The 16,604-nt window shown below is 33.9% G+C and overlaps 1 protein-coding gene across 1 annotated transcript in view; it reads right to left on the minus strand.

The window, feature by feature from the left end:
- The window catches only part of LRBA (LPS responsive beige-like anchor protein), a 745,582-nt gene that overhangs the window by 310,761 nt on the left and 418,217 nt on the right, over window positions 1–16,604 (minus strand). The window contains exon 37 of the mRNA XM_051966352.1: window positions 2,902–3,026. Within this exon, the coding sequence (XP_051822312.1) occupies window positions 2,902–3,026 (125 nt within the window). The remainder of the gene's footprint in view (window positions 1–2,901; window positions 3,027–16,604) is intronic.

Raw genomic sequence — 16,604 nt, forward strand, 5'->3', positions numbered from 1 at the left:
TTCAGGTATTTACTCGGCCACCTTTGCACTAGAGGCTTTCCTTCAAATCAAATCAATTCCTGGAAAAGATGGCGCTAACAACTAAAATACATAAGTAATCTCCAACAAGATTTCCCTTTGGATCTTTTTCTTTTATATTAATACAGTGCATGGTACTCCAGGTTCTTCACTTTAAAAATGCATTCTTCCCAAAATGAAGTCAACCTTCTATGACCTAAATATAAAATAATGGGAAATGCACAAAGACTAGTAGTATGTAAACATTTTTACTCACTATAATTTTATCTGTTACAGGATTTTATAACATATTTGGCCATCTTCCCATTCCCACCCCCCAACCTGAGTTTTTTTTTTAAACCTATTCTTTAATTTGAGTATTCAACTTCTAACTTGTTCAAAACCATTTCTTAAAAATAAATATTACTCTAAAATTACATTTATATTGTTGATACTTTGGAGATATTTTCAGACTAAAGCTGTAAAATTATATTTTAAATATAATTGTTTTGTATACTGACAACAAATTATAACATCACACAGTAAGGATTGATTTCCAGAACTTCCTAAAATGCCTTTATGTCACATTATTTTTATTTTTTTTAAATAGATAAGTATAACAAGCATCTTAGACAATTATAATTAGCATCTTTCAAGAAAGCTAAACAAAAGGTAACTATAAATTTTAGTGAGAAAGGTAAGCCTAATGGTATACCTAAATCTGTTTGCTTATTCACCTGGTATTTGATTTTTAGTTGAAGTACTATAACAAAAACTTGAATTAGAAATGTATTAGAAATAAAGAAAGAGGAATATTTTTCTATTAAAAGTTTATTCCGTATTTAAATGTTTTTGCACTTCAAAATCTGCTTTGGATATTGATGATCACTAGAGAACTATAAAAATTCTACTAAACAAGATAGTACCGAATCAAATGTTTTAGCCTAGCTTTCTCTTTTATGGAATTAAATGGAACCTTTTAAGAGAAAAAAAAAAAAGTTATTTTAACCTTTTCATCAATGGTTTAAAAATTAGAGTTATTAATCCTCATAAATATAAAAAAGGTATTAATTTAAAGGGTGATTATTTTTAGAAAGTAAACTGCTCCAATGTAATGTTACTGCAAGATCACAAAAGACAAGATATGCAAGGGAATTTTTTTTCTCATAACAAAATTACAACAAGGATCATCACATAGGTAGGTACTTATATTGTTTAAATGGAATGGTTTAATTTATTATTTTTCCGGTATGAATTTGAAAATCCTTAGTGTGAAAAAATATGTATGAGGTGTAAATTTGAAGGATTATTTTAATTTCAGTGAACAAAAATCACATTATTCTGTTCACTTGTAAATGAGTTTAGAAAATTAATTATGCAATGAGTAAATTTTGCGAAAACAAATGGCTTATCTAAAGCAAACAAGGTAAAAATCCTTATTAAATGAAAGAAAAGATTTAAGAAAAATTCTTAAATTGTCAAAACTATTTTTCAAGAAGTACTAAGTTCTTTTTTTTTGCTCAAATGAAATAAAATCCTTTTTAAAAGTATATCTTTTAAATATAAGATCATTAACCAAAAAATACATTCTACTCTAAAATCCACAGTATCACCTCACAATAAAAATAATAAGAACACCCAAAGCAGAAGTGGCCTAATTAATTCTACATTTTGTTTCTCCTTCCCCTCCTCCTACTGTTGAAGATGTAAGGCTCTGGGACTCATTGCTTTTAGATCACTTTGTTATTGACTATTCTCTGTATGGCCATTTATTTTAAAGGACTGATGTCACATTTGGTGTTATATCTGATGACATATTGTAGACATTTTCTTCCAGAAATGGCTCTTTAAGGCTGAGTGCAAGAGGTTAAGCTGCCTGACTGAGGCCAAATCCAACATTACATTCTTTCATCTAGATCTCAACAATATTCTTAATTGCCTTAAATTAATATTTCCTTTGTATTTTGCACTTTAACCTTATAAATGTAAATACAAACCTTGAAATTTTAAATGGCAGGCATGAAAAAAGTAAAGATATTGCTTGTATTTAAAAAAAAGCAAAAAACATTAAGATATGTTGTCAGTTTTACTAACAATATTAAGTGTGGATACATTATTTTGCTTAACTATGATAACTTTCAAAACCATAAAATAATAAGTTTAGGTGCATAACCAAGGTAAAGAAATTGTTAAACCTAAAGGAATAATCCATAGTTCTACTCATTCATTCCTACTGGCTTTTCAGATAGCTTCCAAAAATTGCTGCTGAATAAGAAGTAGGGTAATATGCAATACAACAAAAACCAGGGGGAGGAAAGCAAGGGGAAGATGTTTGGTTGAGGTCTGCTAACAAGATGATGCAGAACAGTAACATAGGGAAATCATGTCTATTCTCTTTTTCCGCTAGCCATCTATCATTACCATCTACAAATCAAGGCTTAGAGACTACCTAGGCCAAGGCACTTAAACATTTATTACCATTCCTCTGCTTCTCATTGGAATCTCAAGTTAAAAATCAGCAGTTAAGAAAAAACCATATATGCTCAAGAGTGCCTCAAAATGTATTTGGTTTTAGTAATGTTTTCTTTATTATATTAAAGTAATTAAACTAATTAGTGGTCTTTTACTTGATGAAGGCAATGAACTCAAAGCTAAATGTGTCATTAAAAATAATTTTAGCTCCAAGAAACAAAGTCTGCTATATATTGTGTATACGATTAACATCACAAGATTACAGACACTATGCTGTCTATAAAAAAGTAGCTACTTCTTTCATTTGTGGGTAAAATAACTCTGAAATGTAGTGTTGAACTGTTTTACAAGGTCTTGCAGTAATGAAACTCTGTTGTTCATTACCAAGTACTGTACCTGCTGCTATGGACAAAAAGTGGTTTTTACACTGACCATGTTCCACGGCTGTTTTTAGTGTCGCTTCAGGATGTGTCGATCCAAGAGGGTTACGCACAAATCGTCGCCGGCGCCGCAAGTCATCTTCCCAGTAGTCAAGGCGCCAGAACTCACGAGGACGACTACAATGAAACAGAGAAGCCACATATGTTAGCAATTATCAAACAGCGTGGTAGCACTGGATTTCTGCATAAAGCTCTCCTTGTTTGCTCTGCCCTTTTTTCCTTCTCCACATCCAATCCCTGTTAAACAACACCCCCCTCCCCTTTTGCTGCAATCTTTTACTTAGGTATGTCCTTGAAAATAACAATATCACCTTCCAGCCTAAGGAACTCCTTTCCCTTTTTTCTTGGAAGGTGAAATGAGCACTAAATACATCATTTTGAAATGAATTGCTGACAGTGTGATCAGTTTCCCCACACTCTAGTGGCATGTGCTCCGATTTCAGCCTCATTTCAGCCTCAGCAGGACACCTTTCTCAGTGACTGCATTTATAAACCAGAATAGGGAAAAGGCTATTATAAATATGGTATAACATTACCTATATTAATCAAAGTCTGTCCCCCTTCATTTTTCTTCCTAATTTGTGCCTTTTTGCACAAGGTCAGTAAATCATACTATGAATGCTTGGTCCAGAAAGTGTTAACTTTAATGAATACCTCAGTTACATGGTTATGTATGTGATAATAAAATATTGCTCTGTTTAGATGTGCAGGAATTTAATTAAAATAATCTCTTAAAATATTCATTACATTTAGCCCCTGAGGCTTAGAACAACACAAGAAAATGCATTTCTTTTCCATTTACTGTTTTTAAATAAACCATTGCAGGAGAGTGAAATAGCAATCTATTTTCAAGCAAATCAGATTGGATTTCTGTTTCATGTACTATGTTTTTATATTTAATTAAAAACTACATGCTATATGATGTGCAATAATTGCTATATGGAAAACATATTTCTTAAAATTTACTTTTTAAAGGATATGCTAAATTTATCTTCCATTATACTTCTTCAAATATGTAAAGAGTTCTCTGTAATATGTTTTTTTTTTAAAAAGCTAAATCTTAACTAAAACACTGAAAATATCTTGCTAGGAAAATAGTAAAGTTAAAAAAAAAAAAAAAGAATCCTAATATGCAAGGCAGGATGGAAGGGAAACACCTGTGATGTAATTTGCAAGAACAACAACAACCAAAAAATCTAAAGCTTGAAGATATGTGAATTTCAATGGTAAAATAAAATTTTTTCCATAATTGGAACTTCTGCTAGAATGATAAATACAAAATAAAACCCAACGTGTATTTCATGAGCTAATAAAATTGTGTGCCTGTCAGCTGTGACAAATTAGTATCCTTGACCAATTTACAGCTCAAAATACTAAAAATGATATTGATATTCTCTGCATTTTAAAGAATAAATCTAAAAACAAAGCAGGGTCTACAGAGCTGTAATTTTACAAATTAAGTCATTCAAATTCAGTTCAAGAAGAAAATATGCCATAAACTACGTAATTTTCTCAACAGCTATTTTTTAAACAGTGATATGACTACAGTGGGTTTGGTACCTCTTTTCTGAGAACATAGGGAAAGGAAGCATGGATACCAAATATATCCTTTGTCGATTTTGATCATTACTACGAGGACAGGGAAGAATATTATACAAGCAGGGAAAGAAATGCTAGCAGACTATATTCCTGTCATTAAAATGTACCTAAAATTAATAAATCTTGTATTACGTATGTACATATGCATACATGCATGCATATAACGTGTGTGTACATGACAACTTGGAGTTTCATTTACATGATATGGTCAATTATTTAATTTTCAAATAAAAGCAAAAGTTATCACTTGAAAAGAGTAACTGAACATGTTTTAAAGTATATGCATGTGTAGAGATGAGGAAAAGACATTTACTTGAAGCTCAATTAATAACTTAAAAATTTCCATCAGTGATATTTTAAAAAGGCAGAGCACAGCTGGCTATGTGGATGCCTTTGGTAGTCTCAGCTCCAGAATAGGTACTTCATCATTCTGCCTTCCTACATTTATCTGTTAAAATTATTATCAAATATCAGCCAGGATGCAGCCGTGAATCACACACTGGTGCTCATCTTCAGGGGAAAGATACAATGAAAGTCTATTCATCAGTATAGCAATCGGCACAAGTAATTAGTTCCCTAGACTGGATCTCCTACAAAGCTTATTTCAGTCAGTACCACAAACATATGACAATGTAAAGCTAATGAAAGCTGCTAAAATTTGTTAACCTTTTCTGCCATCAATCTTTCTAATATTCCATGCTACAGTATTATGAAAAGATGGTGAATTATTAATTTGTCACTCATCCATCCTGCCATACTTTTGATCAAATTAAATGACATTATTCTTCTAGATAACAATTAAAATTATTAGAGTTGTTAAACTGCTATAATAAAATTACACCAAAATTAGGTGACAATAGATACTGGCATATGTATGAACAGTTAAGAATAATTCAAGAGATTAAAGCATATGTGTAATCATTTTAGTCTACTGTACCCAAACTGAATAAATTATCACATCATTTATTAAAGATCAAATAACTCAACATTTATAAGTTACAATTACTAGAGTTATTTATAATGTATAAATTAGAATTAACAAAATGCCTTATTTAAATTTATTTTTGGAGTATTAAAAATATGCATGAAATATAAAACATTTTAAAACACCAAATGGTAACATTTATAGAAAAAGATAAAACACAGTAGGGAGTGGTCATTAGCTCTCACACAAATTCTCATGATAATATGACTACATGCATTACCAAAAAAATACATATTGCTCAAACTTATTAACAATTACTGGATTGAAAGGATTACTAAATTTTTTTCTTAGCTAGGCAGTTGTTAAAATATTCTCAAATAAAATTAATATGATATTGTGATATAACAAAATACAATATTCCCTAGATAATTTTTCCCAAAACATTTAAGTTGGTTAAGAAGGCAAAGTATTTATTTCAAAGTTATTGTAACTTTATAATGGAAATCTTAGAAATAAATTTACCCAATCCTTTCATTTCACCTATGAGGAAAAAGAGGTATAGACATGATAAATGATTTATCAAACAACTTAGTAACTGAAATGAGACCAAGAATCCTGATTTTTGGTCTAGGGTTTTTTCCCCCATACCATCTTGCCATTAACTTACAAAAAAAAAAAAAAAATACTCTCTGTAGGGAGAGAAAATGGTGCCTCTCATTCTTGTCCAGGCTAGAAGTACAGAGAAGTCCTACTGGACAAATCCTACTACTTAACTGCATGAAAGTTTTGACCCGTTTCATCACATAACCTATTGCCAGTTTGCCTCTTACTCTACTTATGCAGCTTTCTGTACCCTTCCTCTCCACCATAATGGGACTGAATTTAATGTAAATAACTGATCACCTTTAGTCCTACTTGCAAGATCATGAAGCATCCCCCTCAGCTTTACCAAGTACTAGGAATTACAGAAGTGTGCCACTACAACTAAACTACTTTCTTATTTTAGAGAGACATTGCAAAAGCAAAAGCCTTGCTCATTAGCTTACATTGCTTCTATCATTCTAGACTAACTCCAAAAAGTGTTAAGTGCCAGATAACTTTCTCTCAATCCTCATGAAGAATTTTATTCACCACTGGTCATGTTCTTTTCAACATATTAATGGTGTGGTGCAAAATAAAAGAAGAGGAAATCTGTGGATGGTTCAAAGTAAAGGAAGACTATATAAAAGGATGGAGATCCAGAAAGTGTTAGCCATTATAGAAAGATCAAAGGTAAAACAAAGATATACATCATTATCAGAATGATTTGTATTTACAACCATAAAACAAGAAAGAGAAACCAAGGGAATAAATATAGGGAAAAAATAAATGCAATCACTGGGTTTTGCAGATAATAATGAGTTAGAAAACCTGAAAAAAGTAACTAAAAAGTTGACTGAAATGCAAAAAAGTTGCAGGATATACATTAAATCCAGATAAACCATCAGAATTCCTGCATATTAGCAATAAAAGCTAGAGCTAAATAATTTGAGAAATATTAACTGTTCAAGGGTAGGTTTGGGTATTGGAATGAAAATGACAATATCTTAAATTATTTATTCAGTGTCACAATGATCAAACTACCAAAGAAGTTATAAAATTAGAAATTTATATATGATATAGATTCATAATAAAGAACAAAAGCCAAAGAATATCAAGGGTAATGAAGGAAAAGAGCTGGAAAACAGCACATGTTTGACTATATATACAGACTATACAAGTTGTATGCCTATATCACAAAGAATGCAAAAAAAGGAGAAAGGGTTCTACATAGGTGAAGTACTTACACAAGCTTTTTTTGTGGTGACAAAAGAAATGCTAATCAATTAGTGAATGACTGAAGAAATAATACATGAGTATATAATATCATATTATTATTCTATAACATTGATATAAAGGATAGTTTTAATTGACTCTCAGCATGAATCACCAAGTTGACATCAATGATATCATCAGTGTCAAAAAGGGCTAATGTACTTAATAGTAAAGAGTCCAAAACAAGGGCTATAAATATTCCCAATCTAAGACTCTATTACAGTCTAAGTAATGGTATTTCAGAGACAAAATAAATAATTACATTTTACTCAAGAATTTTAATCTTTATCCACAGCAGAACAATTAAAAGAAAGAAGAGGAAAGAAGAAACGAGAAAGCAGAAGAGCAGGAATCAAGAAAGGGGAGGGAGGAAAAAAGAAGATCAGGGAAGGAAGGAGGAAAGGAAAAGATGGAGAAGAGATGGAGGAAGGGAGGGAGAAGAGATGGAAGAAGGAAGGGAGAAAAGGAAGGAGGGAGGGAGGGAAGGAATACAATGGAAAGAGTGTTAGACTTTGAATCAGAAGACTAGTATTTAAATCCCACATCTGTTTGAGTGATCTTGGAAAAAGCCTTTTGACTTTTCTGTGTACCTCATTTTCAATGGATTTTTTGGCCTCCAAGATCTGTTACAACTCTAATTTTATGACTCTATGATCCTATCAAATCCGATGATGCTAAATGTGTTTTGTTCAGTTTTTGATATCAAATTTTACACTGGTAAACAGGATTACAGATGCTGGAAAATGATCAGGTTGTTAATGTTATACAATAACTTTATTAGGGAATAGGTATATTTTATCTAAAGAAAAGAAAATTTTGTCAAAAACTATCTACCTTACTTCTACGTAAGCTATTGCACCTCTGCAGATTACAACAATTTGCCTAATAAACTGTATGGAATGGTCGCTAAGGTTCTCTACAATTTTATTATCCAGGAATTCTTCTAAATGAATGCTATTCCTGAAAATGACAACTAACCTAGAAAAAATATAGAATAATTTTTTCCCTAATTAAATGATGAGGGTCAGAGCCAGACTGCATAGATTTTTAAATGAATGAGAGAAGAGAAAGAAGAGTCACTACTTAAAAGGGAAATGGAATCACTTATTGTAGACAACTGCCTCAAGTTATCTGACCACATGAAGAGAAAAAAAAAAAAAAAGAAATAATAGTAAGAGATGATGGGCAGACCACTTGAAGATGAGGGCAACATTTGGCATGTTTATAGGCACTACGAAAGCAGCCAATAAATTAGCAAAAGGATAGAGATGATAGAAAGGGCAACTTAATGAAGAAGATAGGATGGAATAGGATCACCCGTGCATGTAAAGGGGATAGCCTTGATGATGAGAAGTGCTGTTCCTTCATCCAGGAAGAAGTGGCAGAAGACGTTTGAGTGATGTCAAATGAGAAAAAGGAGAGAGAAGGTACCTCTTTGCAAATGGCCTAAAAATATGAAGCAAGATTCTCAGTTGAGAGGAGGGGGAAAGGAGAGTCGATGGGAGGTCTGAGAGGAGATGAAGAGTTCAGAAAAATGCTGTAATTTGTGAGGTTATTTTACACATCCCCATCACCCATACTATTGGGATAGTCACAAGACAATCTAGTTCCTTAACCTTTAAAGAGATGGATAGTGCAAGCATTCTGGAATTCTTAAGGGATAACCTCTTCCCTTATTACCCAGAAAACTTCAGTCAGCTTCTGTATGAGCAATGAACTCCCTTGTCTTGTAAATCTCAGATGGAATAGAATCAGCATGGCACTTTACCACACAAGAGAAAGTAAATGGGATTAAAAATTTCTTCCTCAGTTAGAAGTTCAGCTAAAGAGGGATTGATTTCAAAGTGAGATATATGTTCTGCTGAAAATATTATGAAAGTGTCCAGCTTATTTCTCCAGGATAATATCCTTATTATTAATCAATGTGACAACATAAACACTGAGGAGATAGAATGTATCATAGATCTTTGGAGTCAAATAGTTTTCAGAGCATCATAAAAGTGCTTTGGATTGTTATTATTCACATAAAAATGAATTTCATCTGCCTTCCTAATCAGCCAAAAAAAACTTCACTTGCATTTTACTTTTGATGGGGTTGAACTCTTCCTTCTTAGAGACAGACTATTCTACTGGTAAACACTGTGGAGTTTACATCTTTTGAATTTCCTCATTATTTTCATCAAACCAATCATATTTTTGAGTGTGGTGGCCCTAATCAATAAATGCAATCAAATCTTTGAAAGCTACCCCCTCCTTTTTTGCTCCAATGTTATTTCTGCAACAGTGTGCTGCTTTCAGCTTTCCTTCAAAGTTAGCAATAGTTTCTACTCAGAGAAACACTCTTATCTATTGACACTAATTCTTGTAGTCATCTTGTTTTAAAGCCATTGCTTTTGTTGAAATGTAAATATTTGGCCTGGAGAGGATAAGTTTATATTTGCTCCAATATCCAATATACTGCATCCAATATGATCACTATTCATCTCCTTTGTCACTCTCGCATCCTGCCTATTATTATCCTTACAAAGACACAGTCTATTAAATGCCTACTATTTCCTTTGAGGGTGCATCCACAAAGTTTTATTAGTTAAATGGAAACCAGTGTTAGTGATGAGAAGGTTAGGAAACACACAAATCCTTAATAGAAGGTAACCATTGTTATCACTGTTTCTTCTCAAAAACTCCCTGCCATGTCTGGTAGTCTGTGTCTATTCTAGCATTAAAGTAATCCAGAATTATAAGCTTATCTTCTTTCAACATATTGATGATAAGGGTCTCCAGGTCTTCATTAAATTTTTCTTTCATCTCAGCAGGGTTCTTCATTGTGGAAGCATATTACAGATCATGGTAGTGTGGCACTTTCTTGCAAGTGGTAACTGCATTGTCATAAACCTCTCATTCACTTTTGCTAGTCATGCAAGTCATGCAAAACATTAGTTTTGATTACAAAACCTACACCAGTTTCATGGTGCTCCTTTTCACAGCAAACACTCCAAAAAATTTATCTACCTCTGACTTCAATAACATGGTTTTCATTTGCCAGAATTTTTTCCACTCGGGATGCTATTTAGATGAAATACCTGCTGAGGTCTCTCATAAGAGCTATGCATCTTTCAGGTATACTGAATTTTATGTTGTCCATAATCATGTACACTTTTGTTATTTGTCATTATTTGGTCTCAAAAATGAAAAAAACTAATTATCAAAACTATATAGTATTGGATTAAAATAAGAAAGATGATCAGCATCAAAATAAGACCTAGGAATCATCAAATAAAGCAGTTTTCTGTTTTACATAATGAGGAATACTTTATTACATAAGTATTGTTAGGAAAACTGAAAAGTCATAAAATGAAAAGTTTAGAAAACTGCTTCATATTATATACTACAAGGAATTCCATGTAGCGAAAAGCTGCATATAAAGACACGCATCTCAGCAGCCCTCTTTGTAGTGGCTAGAGACTGGAAACTGAGTTGATGCCCATCACTTGGATAATGGCTGAATAAATTGTGGAATATGAATGTTATGGAATATTACTGTTCTATTAGAAAGGACCAGCAGGAAGATTTCAGAAAGGCCTGGAGAGACTTATATGAACTGATGCTGAGTGAAATGAGCAGGACCAGAAGATCATTATCTTCAACAACAATACTATATGATGATCAATTCTGATGGATGTGGCTCTCTCCAACAATGAGATGAACCAAATCAGTTCCATTTGTTCAATAATGAATAGAACCAGCTACACCCAGCAAAAGAACTCTGGGAAATGAGTGTGAACCAATACATAGCATTTCCAATCCCTCTGTTTTTGTCCACTTGCATTTTTGATTTCCTTCTTAGATTAATTTTACATTATTTCAAAGTCTGATTCTTTTTGTGCAGCAAAATAACTGTATGGATATGTACACATATATATACTTTAACATAAAAAAAAACCACACACCTCTAAAAAAAGGTGGGATTATATGTTTTATAACTATAGATAGGAGAATAATAGTTCATAATTAGCAATGAAAGAAGCTATCATTTTTTTAAAGTATTTTATTTTTCTAAATACATGCAAAGATAGTTTTCAACATTTGCTTTTGCAAAATTATTTTTCAAATATTTCTCTATCACTCCCCTGCCCTTCCCAAAACAGCAATCTGATAGAGCAACTGTGCAATTTTTCTAAATATATTTTCATATTTGTCATGCTGCACAAGAAAAATCAGATCAAAAGAAAAAAAAAAAAAAAAGGTGTTGGAATCCTTACTAACTGCTAAGTAATTAGAGTTGATCTAATCTTACAAGAAGTTGTTTTGGCCAGAACCTGAAACAAGGTACTAAGTAGAACTAATCAAGACAAGGCTTGTGTTCACACCTTTACTCATTGGAGTTCAATGAGTTCACACCTCCCTTGAAGCTTTGGGCCAGAGAGCACTATGGGAGAAAACCCATAATCCGTCTCTCTGGAAGGAGCATAAATAGGCCAATGGGCCAGTCGAAGAGGTTGGAGAGAGGAAGACGCTACAAGTCGAGATTTCACCGGAATGACATGAAGGTTGGAGCTGGCTGGAGGCTGAAGAAAGCAGAGGCAGAGGCTGAAGGACCAGACCTTTGGATTTGGTGACATTTGGAGAGAGCTCTTGGAACCAAGCAGAGAAATAGACCTCTAAGCTAACCGGGCTATATTGGGATAATAAAAGATCTGAACTTTTACCACCTGGCTGCTCTTTGAGAAGAAAAAGCTCACCACATTTTGGCGCCCTGAACGTGGGACAAACAGACCCCTCAGTGGATTTCAGTGGAAAAGCTCCGATCCTGATTCAAGTGGAAAAGCCCCGATCCTGATTCAAGTGGAAAAGCCTCTGATCCTGATCCAGTGGAAAAGACTCTTCAACCCAGAAATTAGGGTGAGTGCAACAAAGAAATTTTGTTAGAAGAGTTAAAGTAGAATTTCATCTAAGATGGGACAGATATTTAGAAAACAGCCTGTTTCTGTTCAAGGAAAATGTTTAGAGAGCATTGTCAAAATTATGGAAAGCCAAGGTTTAATTATAAGTTTACAGCAAATCACTGAACTTTTACAAACTGTAAAGGACATGTGTCCTTGTTTCTCTCTTGATAAGGAATTAGATCTAAATGAATGGAAATTGGTTGGAGAGGATCTTTGTCAATTCTATGATAAAAATGGGCCTAACTCAATAATTAATACATATAATGTAATACAATTGGCTATAAGAAGTTATTTAAGTGATAGAATGATGAAAAGGAAAGTACAGGAGGAAAAATTGCCAACTTTACTAGGTGAAAAGGAGGACGAATCAGATGAGAATGGAGTTAATTACAATTCTGAGTATGATACTTCACAGCAGGAGGAATTAGGTGATTCCACATCTCATGACCCTCCCCCCACAATTAACCCTTCATGGGTGGAACAAGGGGGAGGGAGAGAGACAGAAACACAGTCAGCTTCTCCTGTAAAGCAGAATTTAACAAGATTAGAAAAAGCATTAATTAAGGCAAAAAATGAAGGAGAAGATATATCTGATTTTATAAATGCATATCCTGTGATTGAAGAGCTCAACTCCTCAGGTCAAAAAGAGAGAAAATACACTCCTTTTAATTTGGAAAAAATTAAAGATTTGAAAAAGAGTTGCACTCTTTATGGGGCTACATCATCTTATGTGAAGATGTTACTGGATAATTTGTCTAATGAAATCCTAACCCCGAATGACTGGAAATCCATAACGAAAACTTGTCTAGAACCGGGACAAAATTTATTGTGGCTTTCGGAGTTTCATGAATTATGTAGGATTCAAGCCCAACGCAATAGGCAAAAAGGAACTGTTGTACAAATCACTTTTGACCAACTAGCTGGTGAAGGTCAGTATGCAGAGAGTTCAGAACAGATTTATTATCCCATAACAGTCTATGAGCAAATTTCTAAGGCTGCAATAAAAGCTTGGAATTCTCTCCTGGACAGAAAGATGGAAATAATGCTTTCACAAAAATAGAGCAAGGTCCCAATGAAACTTTTGCAGATTTTGTGGGACGTTTACAAACAGCTGTAATAAGAACCATTGGAGACAATGCAGCAACAGAAATAATGACTAAACATTTGGCTAAGGAAAATGCCAATGAGGTTTGCAAAAGAATTATATGGGGGCTAGAAAAAGATGCTCCTTTAGAGGAAATCATTAGACGCTGTGCCACAGTGGGCACAAATGCTTATTATGCCCAGACTATGATGAACATGGAAAGACAAGGTCCTTCTTGGCAGAGGAATTCTAGAGAAACTCGTCGATGTTTTCACTGCGGAAAAATTGGACATTTGAGAGCTCATTGTAGATATGGAGATAGAGTGAGAAGACAGGGTGAGAGAAAACCCAAAACCCCATGTCCAAAATGTAACCGAGGCTTTCATTGGGCCTCTAAATGTATATTGACCCAGAAGAATGAGAGGCAAGGCCCAGCTCCAAAGTATCAATCAAAGGACAGGTGGGGCATGATAGCAGCTGAGGTTACACCCAGAGAGACTTTAGAAATTCAGAACTCTGATGTCATCAACCAACAGAAAAGCAATCAGGATTATAGTTGGGAAGAATACAGGCCTTTTAAGACAACAAGACAATATCCAATGCAAACAGCTCCAATGTAATTACCAGATGATGAGGAGAAATCCCAAAAATGGTAAACAGAAGAGAATTAGATAGGTTAACTGCTTGGGAAAGAGGATCTACTTATATTTCCACAGATGAAGAAAGAATCAGATGGCTGACAATGAGACTGTCAAAAGGACTCTTAAAATCTTCAGAAATCATTGGGTTCCCTGAGATGAAAAATTGTTGACCATGTATATCTGTTACAAAGTTCTGGCCCATATTGATGGATTTATGTGTACCCCCTCAGAAACCCCCTATGTTTTAAAACAAAAGAAAGGGGGAGATGTTGGAATCCTTACTAACTGCTAAGTAATTAGAGTTGATCTAATCTTACAAGAAGTTGTTTTGGCCAGAACCTGAAACAAGGTACTAAGTAGAACTAATCAAGACAAGGCTTGTGTTCACACCTTTACTCATTGGAGTTCAATGAGTTCACACCTCCCTTGAAGCTTTGGGCCAGAGAGCACTATGGGAGAAAACCCATAATCCGTCTCTCTGGAAGGAGCATAAATAGGCCAATGGGCCAGTCGAAGAGGTTGGAGAGAGGAAGACGCTACAAGTCGAGATTTCACCGAATGACATGAAGGTTGGAGCTGGCTGGAGGCTGAAGAAAGCAGAGGCAGAGGCTGAAGGACCAGACCTTTGGATTTGGTGACATTTGGAGAGAGCTCTTGGAACCAAGCAGAGAAATAGGCCTCTAAGCTAACCGGGCTATATTGGGATAATAAAAGATCTGAACTTTTACCACCTGGCTGCTCTTTGAGAAGAAAAAGCTCACCACAAAAAGGCAAGCAAACAACCACCATAAAATAAAGGTGGTAAGACTATGTTTTGAATATATATTCAGTATCCATAGTTTTCTCTCTGGATGCAAATGGCACTTTTTATCACAAGTCTATTGGAATTACCTTGATTTACTTTATTGTTGAAAAGACCTATATCCATCACAGTTGATCATCACATAATCTTGCAGTTACTGTGTACAAAGTTTAAAGACATTTTAATCAAAAGTACAATACATTATCTATTTGTGGTTAGGAGATTCTGTGAAAGTTCAGAACCTACTCTCCATAACAGAGAAGAACAAGAGACAATGCTACATTAGGTGTGCAAATGCAGAGAGTTTAATGCAGAAGAGCCCTGTGAGCATAAAGGAAAGGAAAAGAAAGTGGGGAATGGGACAAGATGGAAATGGGAAAAACATTTCTTTATGTCTAAGGGGCTTCAAACATAGAGCAAACAAAGGCAGGAGTGAACCCAGAGAGGAGGAGGAGAAGCTCCTTGGATCTTGTAAATTCTGCTAAAAAAGAGAAATTTTCAAATCTGTGCCTCCCTGTCTCTCTGTCCCAGTTTCAATACCACTGTAGGTGAGGGGTCACTCTTTTCTAGATCTGCTTTCTAATCTGAATGCCCAAAAATGTCCCTAGTTGCTCTAATAAGAGTTTTTTAGACTACAAAAGAAGGATTAAAAAAGTTGAAGAATTTTTTTTTTTCCTGAGGGCTATTGCTTATTAAGAACTTTCTCTGCTTTATAATAACTAAAAAACCCTACTACTTAAAATTGCATACGCATCGCTGAAGTTTCATTTAGAGTCATCAGCTGGATTTCCTTACTCTTTTCTCTCCTTCAGATAAGCAACACTATGGAACAGGTTCAGAAATGAAGCAGCATCACTGAGGCTGGCCCTCTTTCAGTGGAGTCTGTTTAGTTGAAGATACAAGGGAGTGATAACAGGAGGCAAAAACAGCAGTAGGAGGAAATCTCATCTCTTCCCTTTCCTGAAGTATTCCCTATTGCCATTATGCTTTCTTTCCCCATATTGCTAGACCTAAAATGGTGCATATGAACAGTTATGATGCTATCACTTCATTGTCTTCCATCACCATCTTCCCCTCTCTTTTAGAGAAAGGAAGAACTGAGCTTCCAGTCAAAGATTCTCCAAGATACAAGAAGATAAACAGCAGTAAAATCCAGTTTTATGTTGTGAAAGACAAAACAATATGAATTACATAAAAATTGAAGGAAAAAATTTCTGGTCAAATAAAATCAATTAAGCTAGGCTCATAAGAATAGATATAGTCAGGGGAAAATAAATTCAGTTTTAAAAATGCATGAAATAAAATTATTTCATGAATTAAATAAAAGATACTGTCCAAATTTCTGACTCATAAATAACCAAAATAAATTCATAATTCATTAATGTTAAACATTAATTTGAAACATTTTCAGTGAAATCAGATATAACTATCTAACCATGCCATGAATGCTTAGTTCAAACACAGATACTTTCAAATGAGTCAAAATTATTTTTATCTTTTTACTGATTGATTGGTTTTCTTTCCCTCTTACAATTCTAGATTAAATCTAAAGAATGTTAAATTTAAAAGGAAAAATTGCTATACCAACAAAAACATCCTAGATAATATCATCCTTTCGTGGTAGCTCATTATCCTATGACAGTATGATAAATGTGCCTTGAAAGAATAAATAACTTTAAACAAACAAACAAAAAAAGCTTCAAATAATAAAAATCTGCAAATACCTTCTAATTTATTGGTAAATTCTTTTATTCTACCTGTTTTTCAAAAGCTTCTATTTAACCATCTCTTATTCTTGTTCTTCAGATTAAAAATTCATGCCCAGCATTAGCTACAAGTTAAATAAA

This window comes from Antechinus flavipes, chromosome 6, assembly GCF_016432865.1.
Source record: "Antechinus flavipes isolate AdamAnt ecotype Samford, QLD, Australia chromosome 6, AdamAnt_v2, whole genome shotgun sequence".
NCBI classification, from domain to species: Eukaryota; Metazoa; Chordata; class Mammalia; order Dasyuromorphia; family Dasyuridae; genus Antechinus; species Antechinus flavipes.